Source organism: Phytophthora sojae, assembly GCF_000149755.1.
Source record: "Phytophthora sojae unplaced genomic scaffold PHYSOscaffold_2, whole genome shotgun sequence".
Classification (NCBI taxonomy): domain Eukaryota; phylum Oomycota; class Peronosporomycetes; order Peronosporales; family Peronosporaceae; genus Phytophthora; species Phytophthora sojae.
Window position 1 is genome coordinate 9,178,510 of NW_009258116.1, and position 19,889 is coordinate 9,198,398.

Genomic DNA, 19,889 nt, shown 5'->3' on the forward strand with positions numbered 1-19,889 from the left:
GGCTGACCCAAGCTTGTATTCGGAATAGATGTTCCCAGCCTCTTGTTTTTGTGTGGTACTATAGAGCTTGAGTCCTCGCTGTCCTCGGTTGGTTCCATGTGGTGTGGTGGTTTGTTTGCTTTGCCTCAGTAGATCAGAGGTCGCTGTCTTCGGATTCAGGAGGTTTATCATCGTCATCGTCGTCGGAGCTGATATCGTCCAAGTCGTCTGCCTCTCTCTCCGCTTCCTCAGCCTCCAGTGCTGCCATAGCGGCAGCTCGTGCGGCTTCAGCGATCGCTGCGCTCTCTTCATCGTCATCTTCATCGTCGTCGTCTTCCTGACCAGCATCGAGAGGACCTCGTGCCATGTTCGCGACCAAGTCATCGTAGCCGTCGAAGGACACATCGCTGACTTCGCTGTTATCGTCGCTTGCCACCGCGTCATCGTCGTCTGCGTCGTCTTCATCCTCCGCGCCGTCAGCTTTCGAGCCTTCCGCTGCGTTGTCTTTCGTCTCCGGCTTAAGGACGCTCTTCGGGCCGCTGTCAGGCGCAGCAGCAGCTCCGTCTTCGGCCACTCCACCTTGCTTCTTTCGAAGAATTTCTCGGTGGTATCGCTCGAAGGCGCGTCCGTCAATGCCATCCCAAGGACGGCGCCAGCCCATGACGATGGCTTGATCCCGCTGCTGCCGTACAAGATGCTGTCGTACAGTAGCGCCGACTTTTTCAAGCAATACCTTCTCCACCTCCTCCCTGAAGGCTGCGTGGCCCTGACCAAGTCGAGCTTTTCCGCGCTCCAGCTCCTCCATGTCTTCACGGACGCGAGTCTCGTCGAACTCCAGCTTCTCACGCTTCGCTACCCGCGCCTTGAGCTCACCGAGCGTCTCAGCTTTCTTCGCGGGGACCTCTTCGCCAGGCTTCTTCGCCTTTGCAGCTTTCGCGGCCGCGCGCTCGAGCCTCTTCTCCAGTTTTTCTTCTCGAGCGCGCTCCTTTAGCAGGGGTTTCAGCTTGGCTTGATGGCGTTTAAGCTGCTTCTTGAGCGCTCGGAGGTGCGTGCGCAAGGCGTCTTTGGCGACTTTAACTTCACGCTGGAACCGCTTCTCGCCGTCTGGAGTCTCGAGGAACGCGCGGATTTGAGGCAGCAGAGCGTCTTGAGCCTCGCGCAGCCGGCGTTCGTCCAGCTCACGGCGGGCGACTTCTTCACCGGTGTAGAGCACGCGGACCATCGTCCAGCCAGGCTGCTCACACGGCTCGTGCATCTTACCGAAGCGGAGGAGCTCTTCACACGCGCATCGCATGGGGACGTTCGCGTGGGCGACACCAACGGGTCCGTAGGCGCCAACGTACTGCTCCAACGCTCGCTCAACGTCACGCAGTGTGCGTTTGTTCTCGATGAAGGGCTCCGCTGGGAAGCCGCGTTGCGTCCTGGTCTCAATCACCCGAAGGATGCTCGGGAGCTCTTTACCTGGACTTGGAGGAGGACGAACGACGTCGTCGGCGTCTTTATAATCGTCAGGGAAGAGCAGGGCTCCGCGCACCATGTAGACGCCGATCTGCTCGCCTCGACGCCCCCAAGGCCGCTGCATATCGTATCGGAGGTCGGTCTTGTCCGCCCAGCGCTTCAGGCGGATTAACTCAAGCAGCTGCAGCAGCTCCTCCAGAACTGTACGATGATGTCGCTGCGCAAGCTCGAAGTGCGTGCTGAGCAGCAGGTCGTGGAAGATGTCGGCGCCGCGACGGAAGTCCGGTCCCATCGGAGGCGGCAGGTAGAACGCGCCGTTCACGTAGCGATCCACCGCGCGGTCGAATGCTACGAGGTGCTTGGAGGTGAGGAAGGGCAGAATCGTGAGCGGCACGTCCGGAGGCAGCAAGTGGCGCATAATGGGCTTGTCAAAGCTCTCCCGATCGAAGACCAGCCCCAACGCGCTAAGCAGTGCTGAGAGTTCTTCCACGCGCTGCTCGCGCTTGTGCAGATACAAGCGAATAGCTTTCGCCCCGAGCCGCATGATCTCCGCTGGAGGAGAGCGGAACGGATTGCCGTCGCTCTCGACGATCTCCAAGGCTGGCAAGGACACGCCAAAGCTCATGGGCAGTCGTTCCAGACGGTTGCTTTGCATCTCGATTCGCTGCAGTGTAGCGCCGAGCAGCAGAATTGCGGGTGGGAACTCTCGGATCATGTTGCCAGCGAACGTCAGCTCACGTATCGGCGGTGGTTTTCCAGCGTCGGAAGTTCCTACCCCACCCAGAGACATCAGTAGCTCCGTAAGTTTATTGCCACTCAGCCGCAAGACTTGAAGCCGCGGGAGCTGCGAGAAATCCACTTCATCAAGTGTTTCGATGCGGTTGAAGGACAAGTCGAGACGTTCGAGTGTACGCAGCGCAGTTAGAGCCTTTGGCCCTGTCGTTAGCTGGTTGTGAGCGAGCTGCAAGTCCACCAAGCTGTTGGTCAGCCCTATCATGGACTCTGGCAAGGAGGCAAGGATGTTGTGGCTGGCGCGAAGCGTGTGGAGCTTGGTGCAGTTGACGAATGTTTCCGGCAGCGTCTCCAATCGATTGTAGCGCAAGTCCAGAGTCTCCAAGCTCCCACCGATCCCCACATCGCCCTTCAACTGATCATCACCAATGGGCCCGAACACTTCAGGTGCGATGATTCGGATATTGTTCTGTCGCAGCTGCAGCACGCGCAACTTGGTGAACGTCCCGAAGCCTGCGGGTAGCACTTCAAAGTTTTGACCCGACAGTCGAAGCTCCTGTAGATCCGGTACGGCTGTGAAGAAGACGCGAGGCAACTCGGGCACCTCGATGCTGCGCCAGTGCATGGACAGCGTGTGCGTCTCTCGAGCCATTTCCACCGCGCGAGCGAATTCTCGGTTGATGTGCAAGTCGGTGCTCCAGCACTCGGATCCGACGCCAATCAGTCGAGCTTTCGGCTCTGGGGGACGTGATCCGCCGTGCTTCTCGCACTCGATCTGGTGTTCCAGTTGCCATCGCACTTCCGCGAGGTTCCCGGTGCGCAGCGTCTCGCCAGCAAAGCCCGCGCTTAGAAGCGGGGTGTTGCCTGCGAGCCGTAACGTGACAATCTTTCGCAGAGCCAGGAAGGAGCGAGGGAGTTTTTCTAACGCGTTGGCACTGGCATCGAGCACACGCAGTTGCTTCAAGTCGCCTAAAGCTTCGGGAAGTTCTCGCAAACGATTGAGCTTCACATCGACGCTGCGAAAACAACAGGATAAAGTTCAGAAACATGAGAGTTTATGGATGACATGAATGACGTACTCGGTGAGGTTTGCGAGTTTTGAGAAGGATGGAGGTAGTGTTGCAAGTCCGTTCATGCCGAGCTTGACCGTCTTAAGCGCCGCTAGACCCTGAAGCACATCGGGTAGAGCTAAAAGTTTGTTGTTTTCCGCTTCAAGCCGCTTCAACCGCTTTAGTCTTCCCTGAAAAGAGTCAAAAACCTGTCAACTAGTATTTGATCTGAAGACGACTACAGAGGCCTAAAAACTTACAAATGACGGCGGTAGGTCCAAGAGCTCATTTCCTGATAGATAGAGGGAGTGCAAGTGGTCTACTCCGTCCCAGCGATCGAGTGCTGGAGGGAGCGTGGAAAAGTTCTCACCGGTGCAGTGGTTCACGAACGTTAGTGCAGTCGATGTATCCGATGGACTAGGTAGAATAATCTCCCAGCCGTCTGGGTATCGCTCGAGCAACGCGCGATTGTCTGGCTTGTGTTGATGCACTTGATTGCCGGGCAGTTGAAGCTTCGGGATGCGATGTTGGAAGCATTTCGGCTTCGTTCGAGTCACTCGCTTGGTTGGCAAGTGGTAGTAGACCGTGTCGTGCGTGACGGGGTCTTCTTCTACTCTCCACTGCTTGCGAGCAGCTTCGTTCTCTTGTTCTGTTGGTTCATTCCCAGTATTAACGTCCTCTTCGTCTTGTGGGCTCGCACCAGTATCATCGTCTTCAGCTCCTCGCTTTCGAAGAAGCGGCGGCCTCGTAGCGAGTGTCACGAGTCGATTCCCACTCAACGTGAGCGTCTGCAGTTTATTCAGCGCTACGAGTCCGCAGGGTAGCAACTGGAAGTGGTTGTAGCTCAAGTCCAGCGTCACCAGGCGAGTGAGAGCATGCAAGTTTTGAATATCGTGCAGTCGGTTGCGACTAGCATCGAGTGATTCAAGCGTGGTTGGCAGGTCGATAGGGAGGGCGTTGAGCTGGTTACCCGATACATTCAACACCCGGAGGTAGCGCAGGTCGCCCAGTGCACGAGGTGGCAGTCGAGCCAACGCGTTCTCCTTGACAATCAACGTCTCAACTTCGGGAAAAGCTCGGATAAAACGTTCGGGAATTTCACGTAGAGCGTTGCGCGATACATTCACAGTTCGGATGGAGCGAGCGAGCTGCATAAGCAGCGTTGTGAACACTGCCGAGCGCGGAATGTGCACAAGTTCCTGAGACTTCAAGTCAAGCTCGAGAGATCCATACGAACGACGTACAGCAGCTCGGATTTGACTGTCGAGGTGCTGACGATGCACTGCTTCTCGCTGTTTCTTGTTGGTTGGCTGTTGCTTGGTCGGCGATGAGTCATTGTTAAGTTTTGTTTTGGCTTGTTCGCGCTGTCGCTCGATGCGCACGTTCATCGTGTTGAGTGTCGGTACGCCGCAAGTTGCTAGCCTTGTTCCGGCAAAGTTGGCAGTGAATTTCTTGTCTTTCTGCTCCCGGATGAAAGCTTCCTCCTGTGCAATCTGAAGCTGGCGGTGACGTTCATTCAAAGTCGCGATGGTGGTTCGAGCAGCTTTGTAGCTTTTCCCTGAGGCTTCGTACTCGCGAGCCATGTCGATGTGAGGTGGCTTGCGCTGAAATCCATGAGTACCGCCACGCTTTTGACCGGATACGATGGGAGAAGCGCTACCCTTAAAGAGGAAGCCATTGCCGTCATCTTCAGCGGTTAGAGAACGAGGAAAGCGGCCTGCCATTGCCATGGGCGACGGTGGATCCGTGACTTGTGCCACTGCATATTTGTACTTTGAGGCTTGGGAGGAATCCATCTCACTCCACTATTGGGAGTTTCATGGCTGGTAATACCAACGCTATGGCTATCGTTGAAATGGGATGCCTCAACTTCATCCTCTATTTCTGCAGCTTTCATGGTCTTGCACTTCCTTTCCTGCCACTTTCCAAGTTGTCCTTCCCATGGAGAAGTACGTGAAGGTTCGCAAGATCGGTCAGGGAAGCTTCGGGTGTGCGTACCTGGCCACGCGTAAGACAGCAGATGAACAGCTCAAGAAGCAGCAGTTTGTCATCAAGGAAGTGGTTCTAGACCCGCGCGATCAGGCCAACGCCCAACGCGAAGCTCGACTGCTAGCAGCTTTAGATCACCCGAACATCATTGCGTGCAAGGAGAGCTTCCTGCTGAAACCAACCACACTTAACGCTCCCTTTTTGGGGCGACACCAGCAACGCCCAACGGTGCTCTGTATTGTGACGGAGTTTGCGGATGGTGGAGACTTGAGTCACGAGTTAGCGCGACGTACCAGTCGTCGTAGCTACTTCGAGCCTGATGAACTTCTCGGTCTCTTCGTGCAGGTGTGTCTAGCGCTCAAGCATCTCCACGACCGGAAGATCCTGCACCGCGACATAAAGCCCGCCAACATTTTCCTCACCAAGTCTGGAGTCGTGAAGGTCGGAGATCTCGGCGTCGCCACAGTGTTAAGCCACACACTGGCTTGCGCACAGACCTCAATTGGTACGCCGTACTACACGGCGCCTGAAATTTGCCTCGGTAAGCGCTACAACGCCAAGGCGGACATCTGGAGCCTCGGTTGTGTGTTGTTCGAGATGGCCTCCTTCTTGCACGCGTTTGAGGGGCGAAGTCAGCGTCAATTGTTTGATAACATCGTGCGAGGCGTGACTCCGCAGCTCCCATCATGTGGAAGTTTAAACACTATCAAGAGAGAACTTCAGACTTTGGTGGACAATATGCTACGGAAGGAACCACGTGCACGCCCCAGCGTGAACCAACTTATCCGACGGCCATTGGTTCTGGCACGAATCCAGAGCTTCCTGTCGGCTCGAGCGCTGGCCTCCGAGTTGAATCACACAGTGCTCCATGGAGAAAACGTCTTCCGTAAGAAAATCCCAATGGAAGACAAGGTTCTGATCGCTCCGTTGGACGTACGCCGTGCGGAGCCTGTTGTTCGGAGTCCGGCAATTAACGCGGTCATTAAGCCATCGCCTCGTCAACAGAGGAAAGCTCCGTCTTTTCCCGTGAAGGCGAGAGTGGCGTCTCTGCTCGGTGCAAGTCGCAAGGCTCGAGGGCTTCCAAGTGGCGCATTGAGAAAAAGTCGTCCGATTCAACAGAGGGTTCAACCCGATCGAGTTCCTGCCAGAATTTCGGCCGTGAGCAGGTTGAGCGCTCCAAAGCAGCAACGTGCAGTGTCGTCGAGAGTGAAAGGGGCGGCGGCAGCACAGGTCAAGGCGAAGTTGAAAGCGAAGGAGAAGGTTGTTGTTGCTGCTGCTGCTGCTGCTGCTGCTGTCGCGGCACTCCCAGACCCTCCGGCAAAGACGGATGAGGCAAAAGGCAAATCCCCCAGTGGAATTGCAGAACGCGTCGCTGCTTTCAACACAAAGGTGCGTGCAGTGAACTCGGGAGAAAATGTATTCATCAAACCGCACTAACCTCTCTACCTAAACTTGCAGTGGGCAGCCCAACGAGAAGAATTGGTGAAAAACCTCCCACCTCCGCCTCCGTCCTCAATCGCTCGGAATGTTGCAGTCTCCAAAAACCCACAGCCGGCTGCGCGAGCGTACCCGAAGCCCGTAGTTCTTGGTGTTCAGGGGAAGACACCGAACTCTAGTAAGCGAGCTCCACCGCCTGCCCCAATTGGCATTCGTCGTCAACAGACAAAGCCGAAAACTCCATCATCTACGCCTAAGACGCGAGGCTCCGCAGTTCGTGCCAGTCAACCCTCGCTACGCGAGCATCGACTCGAATTCCAGCGTAAGAAGCAAGCTGAGGTATCCAGCGCGAACGGGAAACCAAAGGCGTCTCCACTTGACGACCCGATCATCTTGGTCCAGCAACTACCAGACTTCAAAACGCCACCATCACCTCCAGTGGAGCCGGTTGCGGAGCTACCTCCTCCAGCACCGACGACTGTGTCTTCTTCAAGCGATTTGGCTCAAGATGAGACCGAGCAAGACGATCACGAACTCACGGCGTTGCCGGCGATGGCGAATCTCGAGTTTGAGCGCATGGTGCTGCAGCTGAAAAGTGCCGTTGAGTCGGATATGACCACCAGCGACGACGAAAATGACGACGAAGATGAACAATCCGGGGATCCAGACGCACCTCCTCCGCCTTACTCCACAATTCCAGCGCCTCTTTCCTCGATGGAAACGCTGAGCATCTCGGTACTGGAAGACCCAGCGTTCCGGTTGGCACTCCAGAAGCGGCTTCAACTCCAGTCGAACGCTGCTGAAGTGGAGTCGGCGGATGAAGTGGTTGTGGACCCAGGCCAGGAAGCTGCACTCAACTGGATGCACACCTACGTTGTTTCGCTCTTGTAGCGGCAAAGCATGGTACTCAACTCGATCGACACGTTCCAAACGTTTGGCTTTGTTTTTCTGGTACTTACAGTAGCATCCAGCTTTGTTTTGTTTGTCACTCATCACATTCACATGTTTCGCTTTCTCTCCATCTGAGGCCATCGCCCACTTGCTTTGCTTCCATCACGCGCGTGCCAGCTCACGCCGAGATGTCCACCCCGCCTGGTGCGAAGCCTCCTCCAAGAAGTTCTTCAACAGCTACTAGGCACTGCACGAATCACTACACTAACTCATCAAATAAAAAGACACACGACCACCATCCTCCTCCTCTCTCCATCGCCACCGTCCGTCTTCGTTCCGCTTGCTTCATGTGGCTTGGACAGTTCAACTCCTTCACCTTGTTCACGGCTTCACCGTGTTGGTCGACGACAGGCGGTGCATTCCGAGCGAGCTGCCGCCAGCCACGCGCACCTGCATGTGCACGAGCTGCTCGAGGCTGGCCGCGGGTGAGGCCTTGGTCGGCTTGGACTTGGCTCCTCCGACCGCAGATCGGCCAGCGTTCGCGCCCGCCTGCATACTTTCGGCAGCCGACGTGGTCGTAATGGTCACGCTACGTCGGCGCGGCACCGGCATCAGCTTCGAACGCTCCTGGTACTCCTCCGACAGCACCTGCATCTTGCGCGCGCCGTCCAAGTTGAGCGGCGCACTCTCGTCAAACGCCTCCAGCAACCCCATCGTGGCGCACATGGAGCGGAGGTGGAAGTAGTATTTTGCGTACGACACGGCCGACACACGGACGTTGTACTCCACGGCGCTCAGGTACACCAGCTCCAGCTCATTAATCTGCTTCAGCGAGAGCTCGGGCCAGATCTTGGAGAAGTCGGCGTTGGTCATGCTCAGATCGTCCCACACCTTCGACGCCATCACCATTGAGCAAAACACCAGGCGGCGCCAGTTCTCCCCGCGCAGCTGCAGCATGCCGCTTGTCGCCTTCAGCAGGCGCTCCACATACACGAGGCTCATAATGATGCACTCCGACTCCATCTGAGCGCGGGAAAAGACGTGCTTGATGAAATTGCCGATCTCCGACAGGGTGGGGACCACATCCAGGATAACATCTTCGTCCTCCACCTCCACGAAGGAAGTAGCTTCGGCGTCCAATTCGTCCGCAATTGACGCCAGGCGCTGACGGTCGCGGGCCGTCACGAAAACATCGAAGCGGGGGTCCGACCGGATCGGGTCCTCCAGTGCCTCCATCATGTGCGCGCGCAACACGGTAGCAACACATTGGATCGTCGCATCTTGGTCCGGCGCGTTCATCGTTCCCATACGCAAATAAATCGAGTTGGTACTGTTGGAGCGACGTCGCAGCGCGCGCGGCTTGTCAGCGGGAGCACTCTTGTTCTCCGGAGTCTTCGTCTTCATAAGGGCGGACGCCGAGTTGCCTCGGCCAGCAGCAACTCCCATCATCGGGGCTTGCAGTGACGGCCTACCATTGCCATTGGCGGCTCTCACGGCGCGCGCGTACGCCTCCAAGTCTGAGGCACGCGGCACGAGAGCGGCCAAACGCACGCGCTCCTGGATCGGCGACGGAACTGCCAGACACGTAGGCGCATTGCGCCCGACTTCATCAACATCCAAGCCGTCACTTCCCTTGCGGGACGAAGTCACCACTGGGGTCTCGTACGACGACAGCGTCCTAAACAGCGACGGCCGCTTCTTGCCGTCCTCCGACTCGCGCTCCAAAGTGTCCGGCTCCTGCTGAGGCTGGTTCAAGTCCGGCACGCCCATGCCTTCCGGCGTCGTGGGCAGCGAGCGCGTCGAGCTCAAGATGAGCTGGCGCGCTGATCCAGGCAGGGAGCGCGCGGATCCGCTCGTGAACGAGCAGAAGCTGCTGCGCGCGCTGCTGCAGCTCAGCGTACTCGCCGACGATCGGCACGAGGCGTGCGGCGACATCTCGTGGGGCTTGTGCACGGCGTCGGGCGTGCTGTGACTCGAGTTGGACGTCTCGCTGTCGCGCGTGTAGTACCCGTCGCGCAGCTTGAGGCGGATGTTGTTCTCCATGACCGAGAAGAACTGGCGCTTCTCGCGCGTCTCGGCCGCCACCAACTCCGCCGGTTTCTTCCACGTCGTCTCCCTCGTAATGGGGTGGTAGTAGTACGGCTTCTTGGACTTGGGGTCAACGGCCACACGCCACGCCACAGGCTCGGGAGCTGGCTCGGGAACAGACGAGCGAGTAGGAGCTGATGTCCGAACAGGAGCCTGGTTACTGCGCGCCCCAGGCGCTGACGCGCGCGACGGCGCAGCACCACGAACGACACCCTCCGGGTTACCCGGTGTAACCCCGTTACTGTTGCTGTTGCTGTTGCTGCTGCTGCTACTGCGCTTAAACGTCTCCGGGTTACGCGACTCGGGCGCTGCATTGTTCACTGTTGCCGAGCGACCTCGAACGGCACTGCGACTCTGATGATTGTTGCCTGCAGGGTTGGCCGCAATCCTGTTACCCCTGCAGTTGCCCTGGTAGGCCGCCGACTTGCTGTTGCCTCGGTAGTTCTCCTCCGGTCGCGCGTGGCTGTGGTGTCGGCTGCGGCGGTCCCTGGAGATGTCGTAGGGCAGGTCTTCCTGGCTCATGGCGATCATGGCGGGGCGTCCTGCCAGCTCCTCGTCCTGACCTGCATACTGGTTCCGCACCATCTCGTCCGTCACTGATCGAAGCCTGGGCTGGCGCGTAACCTGGTTACTCCTCGGAGCTTCTCCTACTGCCCGGGGACGAGAAGAAGAAGATGATGACGCTGCTCCGCGACGCAGCTGAGCATTCGGGGCCTGATTCTTGGTCGTAACCTGGTGGGGGTACCCTCCTGCGTAACCCTGTTGCATTTGCACTTGCATTTGCACTTGCTGTTGCAGTTGCATTTGCATGTGCGCGTTGTGCATGGCCTGCATGCGCGCGAAGGCGGCGTCCTGGGGCACGTCCTGGTGGTGGCCAGCGGCCGAGCTCTGGCCGCGCGCGCGGTGGAGACGCCGCTGCTGCTGCTGCTGGTGCTGGGGCGCCTGCTGCGGGTGGCCGGAGGTCGTCGTCATGTTCATCCGCAGAGGCGACGCCACGCTGTTCATTTAGAGAAAAAGAGTCCTTTGCCTTTTTCCCTTCTCTCCCTGGTGGTGTTAAACTTTTAGAGAAGAGTTGCGGCAAATGATAGTTTTAAAAAAATCCACTTGTGCCGGCACGACAGAAGGATCGATCGATGCGCGATGGCGGGTGTGGCTGGCCTGCCGCCGCGGAGGCTGGTTGGTCCGGGTAGCCGCTCGCGCTGCTGCTCGCTGCTGCGCTTCCTCCCACTCGCCCCTCGGGAGAAGAAGCCTCTTTGGGCCCAAAATGGCCCAATCGAGTGGAGGCAGGTGGAATTTGGGGCCCTAGCCCGGCGACAAATCCAAGTCGCACCGAATTCCCCAAACCGACTTTTACAACCAGATGCCCAAACTGTATGACAGCTTACTTTGCTCTTGTGCCTTTAGCACAGACACTCTTTATGAGCGAGACCTGGGTTGCCTTTGCTGCCGCCTCTGTGTGGGAAGCAGCCCAGCTTCTCTTCAACGTTCTTTAGCGCTGTCCTTACATTATTTAGACAAACATACAAACTCATCGGCAGCGGCCAATTCTCACGCATTACGCGTAAAAGCGAGCGGTGCGAGCCTTCGAGGCTTCCTTGAGCCTCCTGGTCGGGGGGACCCCCCATCCCGAACCGAGTCTTGACGCAGCCAAGTGTCGGCTTTATCGCCGAGATTCTCGTCACGGCGGAAAACATCGGGCCGCGGAGAAGCTGGACTGGGCCCAGGCGATTGGTGCAAGCTGCAGCCACCGATCGAGTCAGCGTGTGTAACCCACGTCTCAAGACGCTCGCCGCTCCGCAGCCAAGGCGTGCGCTGGTCGGGCACGGGCTCGGGGCATTGCGCGCCCAGGACTGTGTGGATCATGAGACGCGGGCGTCACACCACCTCCTGGTCGGCGCGTTTTCGAACGTCGAGCCAAGAGGACCAGATCCTCCTTCCCCCGTTTTGGAGGGATCCGATCTTTCACCTCTTCCTGTTCTTCTTCTCGGCCAGCTTGGCGCTTTGGCAGTCATGGAAGCCGCGCTACTCACGTCCAAGCCGCCAAGCTCAACATCTGGTCCCCTGGCATCTGGGTGGTCGTCGAGGTGGTCGTTACAGCTGCTCGAGCGATGCATCGCTACTGTAGACAACACGATGTCGCGCCGGCAACGGCCGTTGTAAAGAGAGCAACCGCAGGTGGTCTTGGCTGTCTGCAAGTTGGTCATGGTCGATGATACAGTCGCAGTTTTGCTTTTCATTTTTCGATCACCGAGAGCATACAGTACCGTATTGTGGCAGAGCCGGCAACTGAATTAGACGGAGCAGTGCTACACCTTTGACCGGCGTCGCCGTCTTGACAAGGGGGATTTGGTGCCGGGCTCGTTGCAACAGCCTCAGCGCTCGACGCTGCTGTCTGTAAAGTACAGTAGTCTGTCGTTCAGCGTTCGCGAAGTTGTATCCTCTGTGTTGTATTCTAGCGGGATACGATGCACGAACTCGATCACGACGCAATAACTCAACTGTGTGGCGCTTTGTTGGATTGTGGTGAGCACACTACACACGACAAAATGCACGGACGCTCAAAGACGAACACATTGTTGTATGCATAATGACATTTTATAAGAAGCTTGGTCACATCAACACTAAGCTCACTGAGAAGACTGCACTGTAGAACTCTCTCTATTCCCGTGGCCGAAATACCAGCCCCGTCGAAAGCCAAGTACTTTAAACAGACGAATGAAGACGCTGCAGTTCATCTAAATGAAATCCACATTTACTCGCGACGAACGCGACGGAGCACACACTTGGGGTTGGTCTCCGTGGAAGGAGTCTCCTCGCTGGAAGACGACGTGGTAGGAGTGGAAGGCTCCTGCTGGCCAGGGTTCTGCTCGCTCGATCCAGTGCTCGACTCGACCGGGGTCTCCTCGCTGGAGCCCGTAGAGGAGGTAGCCGGGGTCTCCTCGCTGGAGCCTGCGTCCGACGTAGCGGGGGTCTCCTCGCTCGATCCAGTGCTCGGGGTCTCTTCGCTCGAGCCCGTAGAAGGAGTCTCCTCCGACGAACCAGTGTTGGAGGCAGCAGGGGCGTCCGTGGTCTGCTCGGTGGACGAACCAGTGCTGGGCGTGCTGGGAGTCTGCTCCTCCGAGGATCCAGCGTCCGAGCCAGCAGGCGCAGGGGTAGTCTGCTCGGCCGACGAGCCCGTGTTGGACTCAGCAGGGGCAGGAGTCGTCTGCTCGGCCGACGAGCCCGTGTTGGAGGCAGCGGGGGCGGTCGTGGTCTGCTCAGTCGACGAGCTGCTCTCGCCCGACTGCGTGGGCGTGGACGAACCGCCGCTGGTGTTGACGGCAGCCGAGTACTTGGAGACCGTCATGGTCACGTCCGTACCAACGAACGGCTCGGTACCGCACTCCACCTTGATCAGGAACTGGCTGGTCTTGAAGCCCTGCTCCTTGACAAGGTAGTTGAAGAACTCGAGAAGGTCGCCCTCGAAGTTCTCGACCTGCTTGGAGGCCACGAACGAGTACACCATCATGCTGCCGTTCGGGCCCTTGTAGACGCTCCACTCGGTGCCGGCGATGGTGGTCGAGGCGATGGGCTTGCCCGTGCTCGAGATGGCGCCGGCGCCGCCCAGGGCCGCCAGCCAGATCATGATCTCGAACTCCTTTTCGCCCTTGGCGGTCGAACTGGTGAACAGGTCGTACGCGACGTCGGTCACGGCCTTGCCTTTGGACTTGACCGTGTACGCCATGGTGGACGGGATCGACTTGACCTCGCTCAGCGGCACGGGGTCGAACTCGAGAGCGGCGTTCGCGAACGACTTGACGCTCTTGTCGCCGCCCTGCCACGACCAAGTGGTGTGCCAGGCCACGCTGTCTCCGGAGCCACTGTCCAGCGCGGTACACTGCTTGCCGCCGGGGTTGGCGGCGCTGGAGCCCCACAGGTTGTTGTAGATGATGTAGTTGCCCGACTTGGCCTGGCCCCACTGGTCACAGAACTCGGCGGCGGAGGCGACCGCCACGGCGGCGGCCGTCAGAGCAGTGGCGAACAGAACCTTCATGCTTGGTCGAGTTGGATGGAGAGAACGAGGCAAATCGCTGAATGGGGCGTCTGTCCGATTGTGTTGCGTGCTCTGGTCAACAACACTTTGCAGCACGCCGGTGGCTGGGCATCAAACGCATCGCGAGCTGCATCCTGCGTTGGTACACTTGTTCCTGCTAGGCAGATGGGATCCGTTAGGGCGTGTAAATAAGCGGACTCGCCAAGTTTGACATTTCATGGAGCAACGTCCATACAAAAACCAAGTCAGCAAATTGCTTTTCTATTTTAGGCAAACCAAGCAGCGTGAACTGAACTCTTTTTGCGAGATCTGATTGGTGGAGCGACGCTGAAGCCGGAATTTTCTCTTCGACCTGGTGGTGTAACACCACACCACTGGTGTTCGTCTCCATGATGTCGTGCGATTGACTCAATAATCCTCGGTCGCCCATGTAAGAACGGAAATGCTGGGGTTGCATCACTTAGCGAGCCTCGTAGGATGGCAGAGCCCTTGGGAATGCGCACACTTGCTTCATGACACCATGACTTGGTAGCACGTGTGCCAACTTGACCAAGAGGTTTCTTTCAAGCCCTTTCAACCTTTAGCCTCAAAGTTGATGAGACTTTAGCCTGAAGACATATCGTCGCTGAATCGTTATCTGGAAGCGTCTCCAGGACCAGGTGATGGCCCATCTACTTCAGGAAACCCACGGCCTGGAAGGGCGAGGTTGTTGCACTTGCACCAGCCAATTCTGCTCGAGCGTGTTGCTCACCCGTAGGTGCCCCACACGGGATGGACTTCGTCGGTTTGAAACCCAATCGTTTGGGCAGGTAACTATCGTGCAGCTGGTGGGTATGGGCTGCTGGCGGCCGAATGATGATTTACTTGTCAAGAGCCCGAGCCTCGGGCCCCGTCCCCTTCAACCTTGTTGACTCATGGTATCTCCCAAGCCATCGACTCGGAGCCGATCCCAGCAGTCCGTACCGCTCGTGTTTTCACTTCTGCCAAACGGATCTTACAGAAGCAGCGCATACAGTTATAGAGATTCCCTTGTACGGATCGATAAGTTATCCCGCCTGGTAGGTTGACAAGGGTGCGTACAACCCACTCGCATGGGTGACCCTGTGGCGCTGGCTATCATCGTTCGTGTGGTGTGTTTCCTTGTCGTAGGATAAGGATACGGTAAATGCTTATCGAGAACACGCCGAAGGGGTGCATTATTCACGCACTGTATGATGTCGTTGACGTTATCACGATTAATCGGATAGGTTACTCTACGGTAATGTGTTGGTTGTTGATCGCAGAGATGTAGCTTCGAGGTAGCTCACACGGCGGTTGCGATACTGCTGAGCCGATAAGTCGATGTAGGATGCCTGCTAACTTTCTGCATTTGGACCTCCCATGAGCATCAAACTCTGTTCTATGAGTTACTACTACTATTTTAATAACACGAAATGACCCGCCGCTTCTTCGCAATAACTGTTCTAGCTGTAAACAAAGCGAATGTTGCTTGATCTGTCTAGACTCAAATGGGACGACAAAGCTTTACATTCTTACAAAAACAACTAAACCCATACTACGAGCTCTAAGGTGTTCTCTGCAAAAAGCCCAAGTATCCTCGAGAACCCAAACAACAACGAGCAAGACGGGAACACTGGAAGTTTAGACGCGACGAACACTGCGGCTAGCGCACTTCTTTCCAGTCGTCGTCGAGGTGCTGGGGGCCGCGGTAACGCTGGTAGTCGTAGTTTCCGTGGCGCTAGACGACGTGGTCTCCTCGGACGTACTCGAAGTAGTTGACGGAGCCGTGGTCTCAGATGCAGAGGCCGCAGTCGATTCCTGTTCGTTCCAGGTCGAGCTCGTGCTTGAAGTTGTGGCTTCACCGCTCACTGACGTGCTGGACGTCGACGGCGCAGTTGTTTCCTGCTGGCTGTACGACGAGTCCGTGGACGGGGTGGCCGTCGTAGCAGTCAGCGCGGCGGTTTGCGAGTCCGACTCAGTCGACGAGCTACTCGCGATGAGCTCCTTCGTCGAGACGGAGGTTCCTGTGGACGAGCTGGCCGTCGAAGTTGTCGCAGTAGTTCCACTGGAAGCTCCCATGTTGACTGCGGCCGAGTAAGACGACACCGTCAGAGTTACGTCGGTGCCGGTGAAAAGCTCCGTGCCGGCCTGAACAGTGTTCAGGTACTGGCTCGAAGAGAAGCCCTCGTTATCAATGAGGTACGTGAAGAAGTCCATGAGGTCGCCTGAAAAGCTCTTGACTGTGTCGGAAGCCACAAATGAGTACACTGTCGTGTCACCGTTAGCTCCGGTGTACAGACTGAACGAGGTGTCCGCGATGGTCGTCGTGGCTACAGCGGAGCCCGTGCTCGAAATGGGGCCTGCGCCACCAAGAGCAGCCAGCCAGATCATAATCTCGAACTCATTGTCGCCGGTGGATGTCGAGGCCGTGAACAAATCGTACGAAACATCGGCGGCGATGTTCCCGCTGTACTCGAGCGAGTACTCCATGGTCGTCGGGATGGACGAGACGCTGGAGAGCTGCACAGCGTCAAACTGGAGGGCGGCGTTGGCGAACGACTTGACATTGGACGATGCGCCGGTCCACGTCCAGTTGGTGTGCCACGCAACCGTGGAGCCGCTGCTGCTGTCCAGGCCAGTGCACTGACTGCCCGACGTGGCGTAGCTCTCGCCCCACAGGTTGTTGTAGATGATGTAGTTGTCCGTGGTTGTGGTGCCCCACTGGTCGCAGAAGTCGTCGGCATAGGCAGCCGCCAACGCTGCAGCGGCCATGGCAGTAGCGAACGCAACCTTCATGACTGGTTGAGGTTTGAAAACGGAGGAGATCGATCAGGGGTGCTTGGAACGAAGCGAATTGCTGAATGGTGCAGTCTTCGAGTTGGCTGGTCACTCTTGACGCCGGGCGCTTGTACGCTACATCTATCTATCTTTCGGTAGGCGCATCTTTCCTTGGCATCAGCTGGGATATGGCCTGCAGCCAAGCAGCACGCTACTTAAAGGATGTAAGTCTCAGTTGACACGCTCAAGGAGCTTCTGAACTCTTTTCACGTGTTCTGATTGGCTGATCTGGATCTCAAGTTGAAGTGGCCTCCATGCGCCGTCTCAGCGGATTGACTTGCAGTCTTGCAAGGTGCAGACCAGGGCACTAGGGATGTCTAAACGGAGTTCCCACCGTCGAGTTTAACGCGCAGCTTCGGCTTTGTATCTCACGGGCGGCTTTACGACTACCGTGGACTGGTGTCAGCCAAGGAGGGCCAGCACGGCCGTCGATCTGTCAAGTTGACGGCAAAGACGCGTGATCGAAGGACAAGAGCGAATTCGATTATCCCGAACTATCGTGACGACTCCAAGCGCCACGCGTGGGGTCTGACAAGATGACATACATTATTGAACGGACTTGGCGCAAGGAGGCGCGAGTGCAGTCGGTGGAGACCAGTCGAGGTCAGCAGGGTGAATCCTATAGCGAAATCCCGCAAAACAGCTTTTGCACTCAGGTCAACAAGACTTAACGCAGTCGCGTACGTTTGCTTGGCACGGCGCCTCATTCTTCGTTTTCTTCGCCTACGACACGCTTGAACGACAACACAATGCTCCTAGATGAATACTGAGAGTCTAGAGCTGTCGGCATGGTACGGTGGGCTTTTACAGCCAACAGTCTTCGTTGATGATGTCGTCTTGTGAATATTTGAGCTGTAGACGCACACTACGTGCTTAGTTGAGTTGAGACGTCGTCTCAAATAGAAGCGTACGATTTTGTCGTAATAAAGCCGGAGTGAACCTCGCCAGATATCCCTCAACAAAATCGTTTAAGGTACACTCGAGTTTGAGCCTTAACCATGAATCTGAAATGCAGCTTGTCTGGAAGTATAATACACAGCAAATGGAACTTGTATTGAGGAGCATATCATTAGTAGTGAGGGTGACAATTGTCCTATCCTTCTCTCTCAATAAAAGCGCGCACACATATAAACCGCATCAGATACATACCAACCGTGCGCACAAGCAACCCGTTGGTGTTCTGCTCTTGGGAACACTGCTAATTCTGCGCAGTTTGAGCCTCATTCCACTGAGGATATGACAAGACTCGCGCTTAAGCACGGAGACGACGGCGGCAGCTGGACGGCTTTGAAGCGGGCGAAGGCGTGCTGCTGGGCGTGCTCCAGCTGTTGGATCCAGTCGACGAGGTCGACGGCGTGCTCCAGCTGTTGGAGCCCGTCGAGGAGGTCGAGGGCGTGCTACCGGTGGAGGATCCCGTGGAGGAAGTCTCGCTCGAGGCGCCAGTCTCGGTCGATCCACCAGTCGAGGTCTCGCTAGAAGCGCCAGTCTCTGTCGATCCGCCGGTGGACGTCTCGCTGGAAGCACCCGTCTCGGTCGAACCACCCGTCATGTCCGAACCACCCGTGGAAGTCTCGCTGGAGGCACCCGTCTCGGTCGAGCCGCCCGTCGAAGTCTCGCTAGAGGTGCCAGTCTCAGTTGATCCACCAGTAGAAGTCTCGCTGGAGGCACCCGTCTCGGTCGAGCCACCCGTGGAGGTTTCGCTGGAAGCACCAGTCTCAGCGGAGCCGCCCGTCGAAGTCTCGCTAGAGGCGCCAGTCTCAGTCGATCCACCAGCAGAAGTCTCGCTGGAAGCACCAGTCTCGGTCGATCCACCCGTCGTGGCCGAGCCGCCCGTGGAAGTCTCGCTAGATCCACCGGTCGAGGGAACGCTCCATCCGTTCGACTGGATGGGGCTGTCGCCGGACGAAGTGGTGGTCTGCGTGCTGCTACCGGTCGTAGTGTCCGAAGAGCCAAGACCCTCCGTGCCAGCGGCGTAAGTTGCCGTGGGCGGTTTGATCAGGTCGGTCTGCATGTTGCCCATCGAGTCGGCCGAAGCGGTGGCCGCAACGGCGGCGATGATAGCGGCGGCAAAGAAAACCTTCATTGTTCTTGTGGCTGGGTGTGTGATGGAAAGAAAATTGTAGAATGGCGAAGGCACTTGCAGTCGCAGCGCTGGATGCTGCTCATCTTGAACCAAGATCTCGTCCAGTGCCCCAAGCCGCGGTTCCCGGGCATCAGCTGGGATCGCGATCGCATAATAATGTCCAAGATGCTTACGGTAGACTAAGACAAAGGGACAACCTCGATGTCCACCTACACGAACAGAATTAAACACAAAGTTACCTAATGTGGTTGAGCTTGTGGACCAACGAGCTCTTCCAATGCACTAAAACATGCTGGTATTGAGCACTGAGACGGATTTCTATCGAGACAAATGTTGTACATATTACCAGGGAGCCTTTTAGCTGTAAAGAGCCCCATAGTTCTACAGGTACAGCGCCATACATCGTTAATTTAAATGAGCGTGCAGCTTATGTTTCTCTGAGAGTCATTTCCACAGTTCGCTTGAGAGGGGCGACAAGATTTGCTTCTTCTATCTCGATGCACGATGTGTACAATTGCATGAAAATCGTGTGCCTCTCGGTCGCGCAAGCCCAGCTCGCGAGCTGAAGTGCATGAGAGCTTCTCCCAAAAGGAGTAGCTCAAATGCATGAACCGGTGAGCTTTATTGGGCGAGGGAGCGTGTCCCTCCGCCAGAAAACCCGATGTCAATCGCACACGCCAATCCGAGGGAAGATGGTGAGGTGAGCTTTGCTCCGAATGTGCGCGCTAGCCACACCTTGCCGTGTGACAGCTGCATATGCTTGGTTTAATGGCTAATTTCGCAGAACATTTGGAGGAACTCAAGCACTTTTGTTCAGTTGCTACGGTACCATCGGCAAATCAACTTACCGGTACCTGTGCCAGTTGCGATGGAGAATATTCATAATTTCCAGCTCAAGTTACACATTGATTTTAGTCCTAAAGGAATATTGTCAATCAAGAATGTATTTTCATCGAGAGCGTTGCGTTGTTATGGTGCGTATTTTCAGAGTTTGATCTGGATCCTCGACTCGGGACCACAGCGCGTCGGATATTGTCCAGAGGCACGCATCAATGACAAATGTTGCCGCTTTGTTCACTAAATTTCCAACCCTAGAGAGATCGGTTGATCCAGTGTATGAGTCAGGTTTTGAAAAGGCAAGCAGAGCACACGAGCTGAATCGCTAAAACTTTTGAAATGCATTCATACCGCAGGAGAAATAGCCGTGCTCGACTGGACAACATGCTTCTCGAGGGATCATCAAAGAGCCCAAGAAGGATGTGCCAGCTGTTGCCTCCTCGTTCCATCCAATTGACCACAAAGTGAGGCCACA

General features: G+C 56.6%; 6 protein-coding genes across 6 annotated transcripts; 1 reads left to right on the forward strand and 5 right to left on the reverse strand.

The window, feature by feature from the left end:
- Positions 1-133: 133 nt before the first annotated feature.
- Positions 134-5,014, reverse strand: PHYSODRAFT_478428 (hypothetical protein; the record flags this gene model as incomplete). Its single annotated transcript, XM_009522657.1, has 4 exons — positions 134-316; positions 506-3,185; positions 3,249-3,409; positions 3,479-5,014. The coding sequence occupies 4 exons, from the start codon at positions 5,012-5,014 to the stop codon at positions 134-136; spliced, it is 4,560 nt and encodes a 1,519-aa protein (XP_009520952.1).
- A 145-nt stretch (positions 5,015-5,159) lies between these two features.
- PHYSODRAFT_326659 (hypothetical protein) lies at positions 5,160-7,535 on the forward strand (the record flags this gene model as incomplete). The annotated part of the gene is made up of 2 exons (XM_009522658.1): positions 5,160-6,596; positions 6,666-7,535. The coding sequence occupies 2 exons, from the start codon at positions 5,160-5,162 to the stop codon at positions 7,533-7,535; spliced, it is 2,307 nt and encodes a 768-aa protein (XP_009520953.1).
- A 381-nt stretch (positions 7,536-7,916) lies between these two features.
- Positions 7,917-10,595, reverse strand: PHYSODRAFT_484745 (hypothetical protein; the record flags this gene model as incomplete). Its single annotated transcript, XM_009522659.1, has 1 exon — positions 7,917-10,595. The coding sequence occupies one exon, from the start codon at positions 10,593-10,595 to the stop codon at positions 7,917-7,919; it is 2,679 nt and encodes an 892-aa protein (XP_009520954.1).
- A 1,780-nt stretch (positions 10,596-12,375) lies between these two features.
- Positions 12,376-13,656, reverse strand: PHYSODRAFT_482953 (putative hydrolase; the record flags this gene model as incomplete). Its single annotated transcript, XM_009522660.1, has 1 exon — positions 12,376-13,656. One exon carries the CDS (start codon positions 13,654-13,656, stop codon positions 12,376-12,378), a length of 1,281 nt encoding a protein of 426 aa, XP_009520955.1.
- Positions 13,657-15,735: 2,079 nt separating this feature from the next.
- Positions 15,736-16,446, reverse strand: PHYSODRAFT_247788 (putative glycoside hydrolase family 12 protein; the record flags this gene model as incomplete). Its single annotated transcript, XM_009522661.1, has 1 exon — positions 15,736-16,446. A coding segment is annotated over one exon (711 nt), but the record flags the coding sequence as incomplete, so codon positions are not given.
- Positions 16,447-17,746: 1,300 nt separating this feature from the next.
- Positions 17,747-18,577, reverse strand: PHYSODRAFT_297255 (hypothetical protein; the record flags this gene model as incomplete). The annotated part of the gene is made up of 1 exon (XM_009522662.1): positions 17,747-18,577. One exon carries the CDS (start codon positions 18,575-18,577, stop codon positions 17,747-17,749), a length of 831 nt encoding a protein of 276 aa, XP_009520957.1.
- Positions 18,578-19,889: the final 1,312 nt, after the last annotated feature.